Raw genomic sequence first — 13,525 nt, forward strand, 5'->3', positions numbered from 1 at the left:
CCTTCACCCTTGTATCAAGCATTAGGTCCCAGCTCTGCCAGCCCACTCCAGACTCTGGCTGTCTATGGAGAGATCAGAAGTCCTTGCTCCTGGGCTACCCTGTGATCCAGGTCACCCAACCCAACCACCATCCCAAACCATCCCCTGAGAGGCAAAGTAGGGACCGGTGGGGCTGATCCCAATTTCCCTTTAAGGACCAGCTCATTCTGTTATGGATCCCAAATTCATATTTAGGTACTTAAATCAGTAGTCATATTTTCAAAAGCACTGAGTACCCTACAACTTCCATTTTAGGACACTTTTTTTTTTTTTAGGAAATTGTGTGATACAGAAGTTACTAGAAACCAGGACACTGATGTTTTGTTTTTTGATTCTGGTGCTGGCTTGAAGTGTGATCTTAGGCAAATCACTTAATATCTTTGTGTGTCAATTCGTCCTGTAAAATAGTTATAACAATAGTGACCTCAAAAGCATCCTGTGACGCTAATATTAACTAATATTTATGAAGTGCTTTGAACTCATTGCTTGAAAGGGGCTATGTAAGCTCAAAGAGTAGTAGTATGTATTATATTTAACTTGGCTAGTCACCAAAGGCAGGCAAGAGGGAACATTGTATGGTTAACATCATAGCCAAAGGACATGACTGCAATTTTAATACTAGGTATGGTCCCAGGTCTTGCTGTCAGTCTTGAATTCGTGGCCTTTTGGCCCAGAGGCAAAAGTACTATTAACTAAGACATACAGGCAGTGGACAATCAACAACTTAAAACAATTATCTAACTTGTTTTTCTCTTTTTTTTGTTTAGGTGCTCACCTGCTAGAGGTTATCGTCTGCCAACAAGTGCCTTAATTAACCTCTCTCATGGTAGTCGGTCCGAAACAGGAAATCAGAAATTGACAGCCATAGTGAAACCACAACCAGCTGTGAATCATTACAACTCATGCCCATCTGAGTCATCATCTGTGTGCTCACAAAAAGTGCATCTAGGTGGTCTCAACCATTCTCCTCGTTCCCTTTTTGTTCCTACTCGAGTAAGATCTTTCTCTTTAGTTTATATACAATCCTTTTTCTGTAGAAATGGAGTTAGTACTGTGGTTGGATCTTCATTGATACTGACAGAATTTTGTATTTTTCATGGTTATGTTTAGTGACTCAGTAATATATTGAGCCTTTTAAACTAATTCACTAATTCAGATCCATCCAAAATTCAAATGGCCCAAAACCTTGGTCCCTCTGACAGCAGTCTGATGGCCTTTGTGAAAAGTTGGTAGCTTCAGTCCAGTTACAAGTGGGCAAGTGTCTAAAGTAGCCTTTCTATTAGAAACCTTGGCAGAAAGACAACTATCTTCTTTTTTCCCACCCCCATCAATAGTGATTGTTCCTCTAGATCAGGATTGTATCCCTGCTGAGAATAAATAGAAGACTTAATTTTCCTGTGCTATCTATTTTGTAACTTGGTGAGAATTCAGTTCATTTTGGAAATATAATACACAAGAAAAATGGCTTGAATAAGACTGAGTTGTCATAGGCCTAATTTAACTATTTTATCTTAATGAGCAGTTTCTTTAAAGAACAATGAGAGTTTGAGGGTGATTTCTTATTTAAGAATTTTCTCATAATGTAAATCTGTGGAAGAAAAATCATTCTACAAAATAACTGAGAAACAATGAAACACCTCTTCCCTACTTTTTTAAATCGATGATTTAGCAACTGAATGGAAGACAGCATTACAATCTCAGGGCTGAAAATCAGGGCAATTCCATTTCACTACAGAAAGGATCATTTTTGGGCAGCAATCAGAAACAAAAAGTAAGTGTTATGATTTGTTATTGGGTATTAAAATATCCATATTCAGTTTATGTACAGATGGATTTAAACCTTTTGAAAACATTGGTGCAAATATCACTCACAGTCAAACAGAAAATTGAAGTGGTTGTTGTTTAGCAAAGTATACTTGCCAAAAGGAAGTTATACACTATCCTGATCATCACAGTGTAAAAAAATAATGGATTCAAATGAATACACAGTAAAAGTTAAGCTGTTGCTGTCAGTATGGCTGGATTTCCTGCTTGCTTGTTAGTATTTGTAATGGCTCACTATTTACAGTTGTGTCCTTTTGCCATGGCTTTACAGATTTTTAGCACTGCCAGACTACCCATGTCAAACACAGGTGTTTTGTAATCCAGATTCAGACTGAGGCAGCCTTTAATGAGTCTGTAAGGAAGTGAGTGTATTAACCCATTGCAGTATGGATTGATTTAAAACAAGGCAATTTAAATCATTATTTATATCACCAAGTGGAAAGCCTTAATTAAAATTGATTTAATTCAACTTTTCCATTTGTACTTCAGTTATTTTCTAAAGAAAGGTGCATTGTCATTGATATAACCATTAAAATGTGTTGATTTACAATTAAATGGAGCATTTTCGCTAGGTTTGGTCATCTTTGTGCTACGCTATCTGTATTCATTTATTTAAGCAATTATATAGCTTAATATTTTCAGATTCTTATTGTACATTTTAAGTAAGAAAATGGTGAAAGATATTTTACTTATTTACTAGATAATTAACTTTTTGCTAATGATTTTGTCAAGCTGGATTAGAATGGTAACTGGAATTTAATTAAACATGCAAAACATCATATAAAATTTATTTTTATTAAACAAAACCTTAACTTTTTTGATCCATAAACTTCTCTTTTTGAAACATGTTTCACTTTTCCAACTAAATGATTTATTAAGCAGAGGGAGTAACTGTAGTCAGTGAATTAAACTGACTGTTTCAGGTCAGCCTGGGAAAAATTTCAAATAAGTCTGAGTGAAAGTGGCTGGAGCTTAAGTTCCTACTTACCTAAGTCTCTTGAAAATGAAACAGTCTCCTAAGTAACTTAAGCTGATCTATTATGCCATATGTATAAAGCTTGACCTCAAGAGTTAGAATTTTTTCCCTGATTCTTTCTTTATATAGAAAAGGAGCATTTAACTCAAAGTTTTTTGATAGAGGCTCATTGATTCAGAATATTTATTTTTATTTAAATGATTTCAGAGATTATAGTAAGTTTAAGCCTTGACATATTTTATATTTAGATCAGATTTCATTTAAACAGGTTTATTTTTAAAAAGAAACATATAGTAAAATTTAAATGACAAAATTAGAAAAAACTGATTTAAATAAAAAAAAATTAAAAACATTTCCAAAAAAAACATTTTTTTTTTAACGCACCTTCCCATTCAGGCCATAAGATCCTCTTAATAATTGTTGTTTACATATTTCAGCCCCATTCCTACACAAATGCATGCATAACTTTACTCAAGTGAGTAGACCTGTTGGATGAGGGTTTGCAAGATCAGTGCCTTAGCAGTGAAACAGATAATAGTCTGGGAACATGCATGCCTTGGAAGAAAACTTGAAATGCATTTTGTTATACTCTTTCATTTTAGTAATATTTACAGGTTACTGGTGAAGGGAAGACATCAAAACAAACTTATCCCATTTTAACATTTCAGGGAAACACTGAGGGAAAGTCATAGTATAAATATTTGTGGCCTAGTTTTCAGAAGTTACAAACACCTTCAAATTCTTTTTGAAGTAATTGGGAAGGGCAATTGTTCAGCGCTTTTGAAAATGAAGCCTTAAGAATTTATTTGTATCTCTATTGATGCAAAAGTTGTACTTACAGGTTTTTTAAAAAAATATTTTGCCAGGCTCAGAGTAAACAAGATGATGAATTTTGCAGCATTTGGCAATCACTGCAAGGGTCTGGAAAGTCTCAACATGTTCAACAAAATATGAATGAAAAGGTTAGTATATAACTGACATTGTGAGTAACATTTTCTCTGAAGTTCCTTCTGTTTAGAGAGAAAATATTGATTTATGGGTATATGTTATGTATGGACAACATAAAATATAGAATTATCTCTTCATTTTCACTGAATTCATCACAAGATTAAACATTTTTAGGCTAATATCAAAGATCAGAATAGCTAGTTTTGGGTAATATGATAAAACTTTATTAAAAATTGTGGAAAGAGGTGATGACCTGTTGCAATCATTTACAATCTTTACGTGTCTGTCTTCTGGTTAACATTAAATGTCTGAATATTTCAATTCCTAGGGTGCAATCCTACCTCAAGAAACAAAGCCAGGAACTGGCAACCAGTTGTATAAATCAGGCTTCAATGAGAGTACCCTGAAAGGCCAGCAAAGAAAACAGGAGCCATTTAAAAAGTGTAAGTACTATAATTAGAAGTCTAGTTTTGAAAAACCTGGCTTGTGTTTGATTGTTTATAGAAATATCTGCAGAGTTTCTTTGCCATCAACATTTTATAAACAAATGGTTTTACTGTGTATATTTTGCTCAAATCCTGGTCCCACTGAGCCCAAATGGACCAGGATTGGCTGTTTTTAAGCATATCTGACCTCTCTACAAATTGACCCTGCAGTCTTTAATCAAGCAATTGGCCCACATTATCAAACTTATAGAGGATGTGCATATACAACCTTTGGAAGCAAAAGTAAACATGTTTACTAGACACGAGTAAAGCTACATAAGCATTATCACATACATTTAATGTTTGCTTCTTTTATCCTGTCAAGAAAAGTGCATAGGAACAGTGAAGTCAGAGTTAACAAATGTTTGATACATAAACTCAAATTTAATTCTGATTTAATCTAACTGGGGACATATAATGGTTTCTGGAGTCAATTTGATTATTTTAATATCTTTTAAAAGCAGTAAAAAAGAATAAACACCTTTGCGCAGCTGATACTGTGAACTAATTTATTTGTAGTTAAAGAAGATTCTAAAGTTCCAAGAAATGAAGATCAGACACACAAAATATCAAATAAACAGGTATATTTCCTCTTATATTTAGAACATGTATTCCAATAATTATTAAATTGTTTTTATTACTATTTTCTAGTTCGTCATTTTACAAATTTTCTCCACTGAGCAGCTCAGTGAATTCTGCTGCCAGCTATCAGAAGGTTCTTGTATTTGTGGCAGTTTTTATCCTTTAGAAATTTTATATAACATTGTACCATTGTTCTTTGAGCCTTTACAGGCAGAAAATGAAAGAGGTGATGCTTCTGTCGGACATGATACATATTATGACATGTCGTTCCAAGACTGATGCTAGCAAGCATGTCAGAAGTTTTTTTAATCTCTTCAATTGTTTTCATTATTCTTCAGTTTTTCTAGCTTCCGATGTTTAAAGCTGATACTATAATTGCAAAACATAGATGTTATCATGGACTTTCCATTAGGGTGTAGTCCATTCAGATACAAGAATGATAGCTTGTGAAATACAATTTGCAGATTATTTTCAGCTGATCTACATTTTAACTGTGAGATGTTAGTGTGTAATAATCAATATTGCCATTTCTTTCAGAATTTTGCAGGAGCAAATAAATATAATGTTAAGCTTTTGAAGAGGAATGAAAGTCCAAGTGTGCCTGTAATTCAGAAGGCTTCAGTTGATGAGTCCTGTGTAGCTGGGAAGGTAAAAGTTGGCTCATTAAATGTCAGCATGCTTCTGACTAGTTTGACCCTTTAATGCTTAGAGGGATCGGCAACCTTTCAGAAGTGGTGTGCCAAGTCTTCATTTTTTCACTCTAATTTTAAAGGTTTTGTGTGCCGGTAATACATTTTAACGTTTTTAGAAGGTCTCTTTCTATAAGTCTATAATATATAACTAAATTATTGTTGTATGTAAAGTAAATAAGGTTTTAAAAATGTTTAAGAAGCTTCATTTAAAATTATGTTAAAATGCAGAGCCCTCTGGACCAGTGGCCAGGACCCGGGTAGTGAGAGTGCCACTGAAAATCAGCTTGCATGCAACCTTCGGTACGCGTGCCAGAGGTTGCCTACCCCGGCTTAGATACTTTCAACATGGAAGTCACTGTATGCCTACAGTCCCCATTGACTTGAATGGAGTTCCACATATAGAGAGTCACATTAGGATCAGACACTGACAAAACTAAATAGCCCAAAGTAGACTTAATCTTTCTTTAAACCAGCTCTTTCTGGTCATGGCATTTATTATTTTAAGTACAAAGTTTTACATTCATTTTTTAGTATCTTCTTACCTCTATCCCTTAGAAAGACTCTGAACTTGAAAACCTTCTAGCATCTTTGAAAATCTCCAAAGAAAATGAAGTGCAATCATCTTATCCCAAGGAAGAAAGAGTCACCAATGAAGAACATCTGTCTCCACAGTCTTTTGCTATGGTTTGTGTATTGTGGGAGCCATTGGGTGACAATTTAGCATTTGTTTTGTTAGTTTCTTATACTTCTATTTACAAACAAAACTTATTAGTTTATTAAACATAATGATATTTAATTAACTTTTCTTAAAGCAAATAACATATATAGTTAATAGTAAAATATTGCTTTTCAGATAAATCAAAAGTTGCAGTTTTTGTTACCATTATGCAGTATTATTTTATTCCCTTTGAATAGTGCTATCTAAACTTCATTGGATTATTGAATATTTTCTTCTTTTCTAAAGAAAGGAACACAGATGCTCAAAGAAATTTTGAAGATTGATGTCTCTGACATGGAAACCAAGAATGAAATGAAGCCACTGATTAATGAAGTTCCTGCTTCCTCTGCTAGGCAGGATTCCCATGGGGCTGCCATGCAGCATAGACAAACAAAAAAAATGGGTATGTACAGATACCAGCTAATCTTCAACAAAATATGCAAAAGAGCCTTATGTTAACTTATCTCTACAATTAGTAAAAAGATTGCTATTGATACTGCTTTTCAGGATCAAACAGTAGAATTTTCCATATTTTCTATCCCATTTTTACTGTTCATCAATAGAAATCCCTACAATACCTAAGTAATCTCTTGAATGCATAGCATTAAAGTCAGACATTCTGAAAATACCAGGAATGTATTCAAATATACTTGCTTCTGTGCTGGTGTTTTAGAATTGTCTTTTTATTTTATATTTTTGCCTGATACTATTTTTTTTTCTTTCTTTTTTATAGCTGCTTACATGAACAAGCCTCATGGTGTAGGAGGCCTTCATAATTCTCAGGCTTTGGAAACTGGAGGTCACCCTCTCCTTGGCCCACAGTCTGCGTTGTCTACCCCAGTATCTGAACTCTCTCGTATTTGTTCCCTGGTTGGAATGCCACAACCAGATTTCTCCTTCCTCAGAACACCACAGGTAAGGCTTGTTTTATAGGTAGAACTACAGGCCGGTGGAGTAAACTGCACGCATGTAAATCATGCCCTTTGCTATGAATTTGTACTAATAATTAAATCCCAGCATAGATAAGACCTTAGTGCCTCTTGTTTTATTTTATTCATTTCCGAAAATAAAATACTAAACTTAAAACTATTAATTTATGTTAATCTGTCTCAATTTTTAGCTCTTCTGTTTGCTTGCATATAGTGATGACAGACAAACTTTCATGAAAAAAATCTATTTTATGTTATTTTCTTAGACCATGACAGTTTGTCAAGTAAAATTATCCAATGGCTTATTAGTACATGGACCTCAGTGTCACTCTGAAAATGAAGCCAAGGAGAGAGCTGCATTTTTTGCATTACAACGATTGGTGAGAACAGTATACTATATAACATCTAGTATCCTTGTCTTGTTTTATTGCATTGAGCCTGTTATAATAAATTATTCTCTCTTAACAAGAGCTCTTTAGGAGTGAACTTTTCTTTGCCGCCACCTCCACCAGTGTTTCCAAATTATCAGTCCATGGGAGCTCCTGTACCACCTGGATCTATTCCTTCAGTCTTCACCCAACCCACCGGTAAGTTTTTGACTAATACACTTTTTTCAAATAATTGAAAACTTGACTGTAATTCTAACAGGATTTTGTGAACATGGGTGACTTCTGGAGAACACCATTTTAGGTAGATGTACCTCTGAGAAAATGGAAATTTGTGAACCTCCTCTCATGGACACACAAAATAAAAACAAAATTCCACACCTTAATAATTGTTCAGTTGTTCTTCTCAGGACATATGTCAATGTGCTATCTATTGGTTTTTCTCCTGAATACAATGAGAAGCAGTCTAGAACTGTTGGTCCTGGTCAGCAAGAGGGAAGACACATCTACTTCTAAGACCTGCCAGAAAGCTCTGCTTTTGTGATTTCCCCTCCATATCATCTCAACAGTTTTCTAGTATTTTCTCCTATAGCTAACAATCATCTGTGAATTGGCAAATCAAGGCACTCTTTGTCATATTTTTTGGAACCAGCTCTCCTGAGTCTTTTCAGTACTTCCCTGAGACACTATGTAGGAAGCCTGCCACCCTTTGCCAAGCAGTGTCATGATATAACAACCCAAGAAGGCCTGCTGAAAATTCCTGTGCTATCATTAATGCTCTGCTATTTTTGTAGAATGCAAGAAGGGTTGTGACAATAGTGATCAGCAATTAGGCAGCTAGTAATAGTGTAGGATTCAAGGTCCCCAAGCAGACATTGCTCCCCCACTTCTCCTCAGTCTTTGCATTGTTGACTGGAGAGAGTGCATTCTGTCCTCCTCAGTTGTAAAACAGGGCCTTTGTGGTGAAAGAAGCAAAGTGAAAAAATATCCTTGAGATATTCTGGGTTTGGAGAACTCCCCACCCTCCTAAAAGGAAATAATAGAAACTAAAAGTTATTTGTTGTTTTTCACAGCTAATATGATGCCTCCATCATCTCACATGTTTGGTCCAATGCCATGGAGAGCTCCAGTGCCTATTCATGGCAAATCTTACTATCCCAGTTCATATCCTGGGAACATGCCTCTTGCAGGAACTGTACCAGTTGGTACTCACAACCAGTTTATTCCTCTACAGGTAAGCATGACAGGAATTGTCTTGAGATCATATTTTTATAAAAGATATTAAAAGTATTTATATACATGCTGAAAGCCCATGCTATCACATGGATGTAACTTGTAAAGTCAAGTGTATACATAAGTTGAAAATGGCCAAGAACTTAAAAACTTGTCCGTATCAGACCCTGAATGCCAGTGATGTTTTGACATGATATTCTGAACAAAGAGAGCTCGCAACCATGCTTATAGCTGTTTCCATCTCTTCACACTGACTCCACAGATATTCTAGGCTTCAGGGTGACAATCCTGTGACCTTATAGTAGAGATACAATGGCTGCAAAGACACTCCTATGATACATTGTTTCGTTTTAGAAAATTATTAAACTGTTCTATATGCATTTTTATAGTAGTATGTTTGCAGTTTTCTGAGACTACATTCTTTTAATAATACTTATTTGATTTAAAGGTAATTAAAAAAAGGGCTGCTAGCAAGAAAAATTTCGAGTTCAAAGAATTCCAGAGCTCCCTTCAAGCTGGACCACTAAAGAACGAACAGCTAATATATTCTGAAACCAACAAGCTCATTCAACAAGATACTTCAACTCCTTTAAAATCTCCTCAAGCTGTTCAGTCTGCTGTTTCTTTTCAAGACAATGTAGCTACTGCAGGCGTTCCTCATAACAAATCAACACCAAACATTTCTAGCAAACGAAAGCCAAGAAAACTGGCTGTCAACTTTGGTGCACCAAAATCTTCAGAATAAATACTGTAGCCAGATTGATTTTATCTTTCCTCTTCCCCCAGTGTTTTTCATATAAATTTAGGATTTTTAAGGAGATTTATATATCCTTAAAAAAATCATAGTGCTATTTAGAAAAATCAACCATTTTAAGTATGATTTTATTTTTCCTCTTATCCCAGTGTTTATATATATATATATATAATATTCTTTAAAAAATCATAAAGCATTATTTTAAAAAAATAAGTATAATAAAGAGTGAAAGACATTTCAGTTGCTAGGCTTTTCCAGGCTGTTGATAAATACTTATAAAAACTATGTTAAAATTTGATTAAAGATCTTAACTTAAACTGAAAAAAGCCAGAAAATCCTGAATTAAGGTCACCACACGATCCATTGGTGCCTAGGTCTCTGAATAGTGGCTTACGTTCTATAGCGGGTGAGTAGCAATAATATTAGAGTGGGAATCCTAATTCAGAATTGCCTTGCTTTTGCGGTAGGATATGGGGGCAGTAATAAGTCAGGCACGGAATATTGCTTAATATGATCTTTTGTATTTTAACTCCTTTTTTATAAAATAGAGAAAGCTTTTATTTACCTGTAAATTTCATATTTATTGGGTCTCTAGGTCCTTCTGATCTGAAGGAGTGGAATAGAACTTAACTGTGGTGGCACTGCCAGATTTGCTGTCACTACATTCATTTCTAGGTTTCATACCAAATGGTAGCAGTTCTAAAACTCTCAGAAGTTAGACATCATTACATATCTAGAATTATTGTTACAGGATGAATTTTACAAAATGGCAAAGTAGATGGGTTGCTGACAGAGACAACTGGCTTATAGAATATAGCAAATGCAAATTGACTTGCAAACAAAAGTTCTCACTTCAAATTATATTAATAAAGTTGCTAGTTATGATTCATTTTAAAATCTGACTCCACTTTACTAGTTAACCAACATAGATATCCACTATATGTCCACATGCACTTCTTCATGGACTCCAAAAGCCACAAAAATCCTGACTTTTTCTAAATTATAAAATGAGTAGAGTGCAAAGGTATTTGTGTATATATAGGATGTTAATCAAACTCATGCCCATCCTTTGAGCCAATTTCTCCCATCTACAGTTTTCACCATAGAGTGAAGTTTGGAATCTGGCAAGTTCTCTTTTCTAAATTACTATTTTTTGTTTGTTAGCTGACTTTTAATAGATATTTTAATTTCATGATAGTATATGGTGGGAGAAGACACACTAAATTGTCATCTTGAATTAGAATTCTAAGCTTATTCCCTAATAACATCCAGACAAAAAATTCTTGCTCTCCCTTTTTGGAGGGAATTATCACTTTAACTAGTGATATTTTCATTCTTTATGTATCTAGTCTATCTAAAAGAAGAAAGAAAACTGACAGGGCCCTGTACTACCTTATGATCCATACAATTCTCATTCATCATAAATGAAAGTTGTATGGCTCCAAAGCAAAACTTGGTCTGATGTCTCTTCTCATTTGGCGCACTCTGTAGATGTTGGCTGGGTCTGCACCACCATTTTTACCTTATTCTTGTCTGTCCTGGTGAAAATAATTTTCCTCAAAACCCTAGAAGGATTAGTGATATGTCAGACTTTAATCAGTGATTCAATACATTGTCTCTAAGCAGATTTCATTCAGCACATGCAAGTTTGCAGAATTTTCCTCGGTTTCTTGTCTTGCTATTTTGCCATGGTAACATAGCTTCACTTTCCTATGATAGTGTCCAATTTCATCTCACAGATGTTTCTCTTGCTAAGGTTTTTTATTCATTTTCCCAAAACTGTTTTTGTCTCCTCTCTGCTGTCCTGCCTTTCAGGGGTCTTTAATAGCTATTGCTATTTCTATCCTTCCCATAGACAATGTGTTCTCTCAGAAATTTGATTCAGTCATTTTTGGCCAGATACTTGTCTTCTGGGCCTCTGATACTCCAATCCTTTTATAGTAGTCTGTACATAATCATAAAACTCTTCCTGGTTAATCTGGATTGACCATACCGCAGAGATGACAGACTCAGTATGTGGATCCAGTATATTTAAACTCTGATTCCAGAAATCATGTAGTTTCAGGATTATTTTTATGTCGTGCCTTGTTAGTCATTCAAAATCCTTGCACATCTCCAGGCTAAAATAGCAACCTTCAGGTGTTTACACTGATTAACTTTTGTACAACTTTTTTTAAGGAGATAGTCTCTCAATAGCAGCTAGCTCCTACTTAGTCTCAAAGGTTCATCTGTATTCTGCTGTATTGTGTGCTTTTCCTTAAATCTAATGCTTTCCAATGTGAGTTCATTCTTCACAGTGTGAATTTTAAGATCTTTAATTATTACATTGATTGAAACAATTTCTTGTTTAAATTAATTTAGATATATAGGGTTCAAAATTCTGTTTCTCAGTGGCAACATCTATCAAAATATATTAACTCTGTCGTATTTTTTGAGATTTGCCTTTTAGAAGGTTTTAAGGTACATTCCACTAAGTTGACCTTCACAATGTATCTCATCAACATCATTAGGGATTATGTTGGCATGATACTGCTGCTGGCATAAATATTTTTAAAATGTTGCTTCTCCTAACTAGATTTCTGGACCCTGAGTTCCTAGTCTCTTGTACTATTATTTGATCTCCAGGGCGCGATCTTTTGAGAAGCTTCCATTATGGAGAAAACTGGATTAAGTTCTGCGAGCACACCAACAAACCTTCCTAAGAGATTCTAATCTCCATAAAACCTTGTTTTTCAGTGTTATCCCCAAGATTACATGGCTACTAGATGCTGGGTGTGGGTGCTAGAGTCACTGCTGAAATACTGAATTACATAGCTTATAACGTCCTCTTGTATCTAGATAGCCAGATATGCAGATGTAAAGAATGATTTGTGAAGGAGACTGTGTCAGTGCCAGTATAAATAAACCATTTGTTTTCTCATGAAATAATTACTTCTTTCAAACCAGGAGCTGAATTTTTTCCCAGGGCCACTGAAACTGCCATACTAAATTTCTATACATAAGTTAAATATTTGATTCTGTATCTGCTGTGTATTGTATTAGTCCCTATTTCCTAGTTACCCTTCATGTCCATTTTATCTGTATTTATGGGTTCTGTAATGTCCGCTACCTGGTGCCCAATCAACTTACTTCAGCGTTCACATGTTCTGTTACATGTGATATGTACATTGTCCTAAGCCGTATCATCTATTGTTTCAGCTCTTTTGTTTTATATTCTATGTCAACTCTGTAATTATGTTTAATTCATAGAGGTATAACTTTAAACATTCATTTTTCTCATAGATATAAAGTATTTTGTAAGTACTGGAATTTTTCATTAGATCTTATACAGAGCAGTATTTTATTAAAAATCCAGAAGGGAAGACTTTTATGTGTGCATTTTTGTAGTTTGATTTTTTTTAAATAACTTTTCATTGTTTATCTGCCAAGTGAAATGTTTTCAATTTGCATATGAATGGAAATGGAATGTATTTTTTTGTCCTGTTTAGTGTTAAATTGTGCATCTGCAGATTTCTAGCATGTAGTTGCATAAAGGACTGTGCAAACATATTTTAAAATATGAACATAAGATACACTGAAGGATAAAAATTATTCATAAGAGTTAAATGCTATACAGAATTTTAATTCAACAGAATAATTTTATAAACCTGTTTGTTGTCTGCGTCTGCTTGGATTAAATATTGAAACTAGAAACATTATTTATCTTAAGTGTTTTTTATTCAAGTGCCTATTATTCGGGAACAACCTTGTCCTTAATCCAAAGTTTCAGAGTTGGGTTAAACTTGTTAAAAACCCAATTGCTCTGATTCCAAAAAGCAGCAAGCTTCCATTTTACTGGAGCAGTTTCTTGATGTCCCACCACCAGTCATTTAGGAGACCAAAGCATGAATTTTCAGTGATGATTGCCAGTCAGTTATAGATTAAACTCCTTCAACTGGCTATTGAGGATCTCCTAACAT

The 13,525-nt window shown here is 34.6% G+C and overlaps 1 protein-coding gene across 3 annotated transcripts in view; it reads left to right on the forward strand.

The window, feature by feature from the left end:
* The window catches only part of XRN1 (5'-3' exoribonuclease 1), a 79,370-nt gene extending 66,106 nt beyond the window's left edge, over window positions 1–13,264 (forward strand). Inside the window, exons 31-43 of one of the 3 annotated variants that reach the window (XM_030574286.1) lie at window positions 807–1,032; window positions 1,709–1,810; window positions 3,706–3,801; window positions 4,116–4,230; window positions 4,792–4,853; window positions 5,392–5,502; window positions 6,102–6,230; window positions 6,511–6,667; window positions 6,998–7,179; window positions 7,460–7,573; window positions 7,663–7,780; window positions 8,653–8,813; window positions 9,261–13,264. In XM_030574286.1, the coding sequence (XP_030430146.1) occupies window positions 807–1,032; window positions 1,709–1,810; window positions 3,706–3,801; window positions 4,116–4,230; window positions 4,792–4,853; window positions 5,392–5,502; window positions 6,102–6,230; window positions 6,511–6,667; window positions 6,998–7,179; window positions 7,460–7,573; window positions 7,663–7,780; window positions 8,653–8,813; window positions 9,261–9,557 (1,870 nt within the window). In that variant the 3' untranslated portion in view covers window positions 9,558–13,264. Of the gene's footprint in view, window positions 1–806; window positions 1,033–1,708; window positions 1,811–3,705; window positions 3,802–4,115; window positions 4,231–4,791; window positions 4,854–5,391; window positions 5,503–6,101; window positions 6,231–6,510; window positions 6,668–6,997; window positions 7,180–7,459; window positions 7,574–7,662; window positions 7,781–8,652; window positions 8,814–9,260 lie in introns of those variants that run through there. The other 2 variants (XM_030574287.1, XM_030574288.1) reach the window with 2 other exon arrangements.
* Window positions 13,265–13,525: the final 261 nt, after the last annotated feature.

This window comes from Gopherus evgoodei, chromosome 9 (assembly GCF_007399415.2).
Source record: "Gopherus evgoodei ecotype Sinaloan lineage chromosome 9, rGopEvg1_v1.p, whole genome shotgun sequence".
NCBI classification, from domain to species: domain Eukaryota; kingdom Metazoa; phylum Chordata; order Testudines; family Testudinidae; genus Gopherus; species Gopherus evgoodei.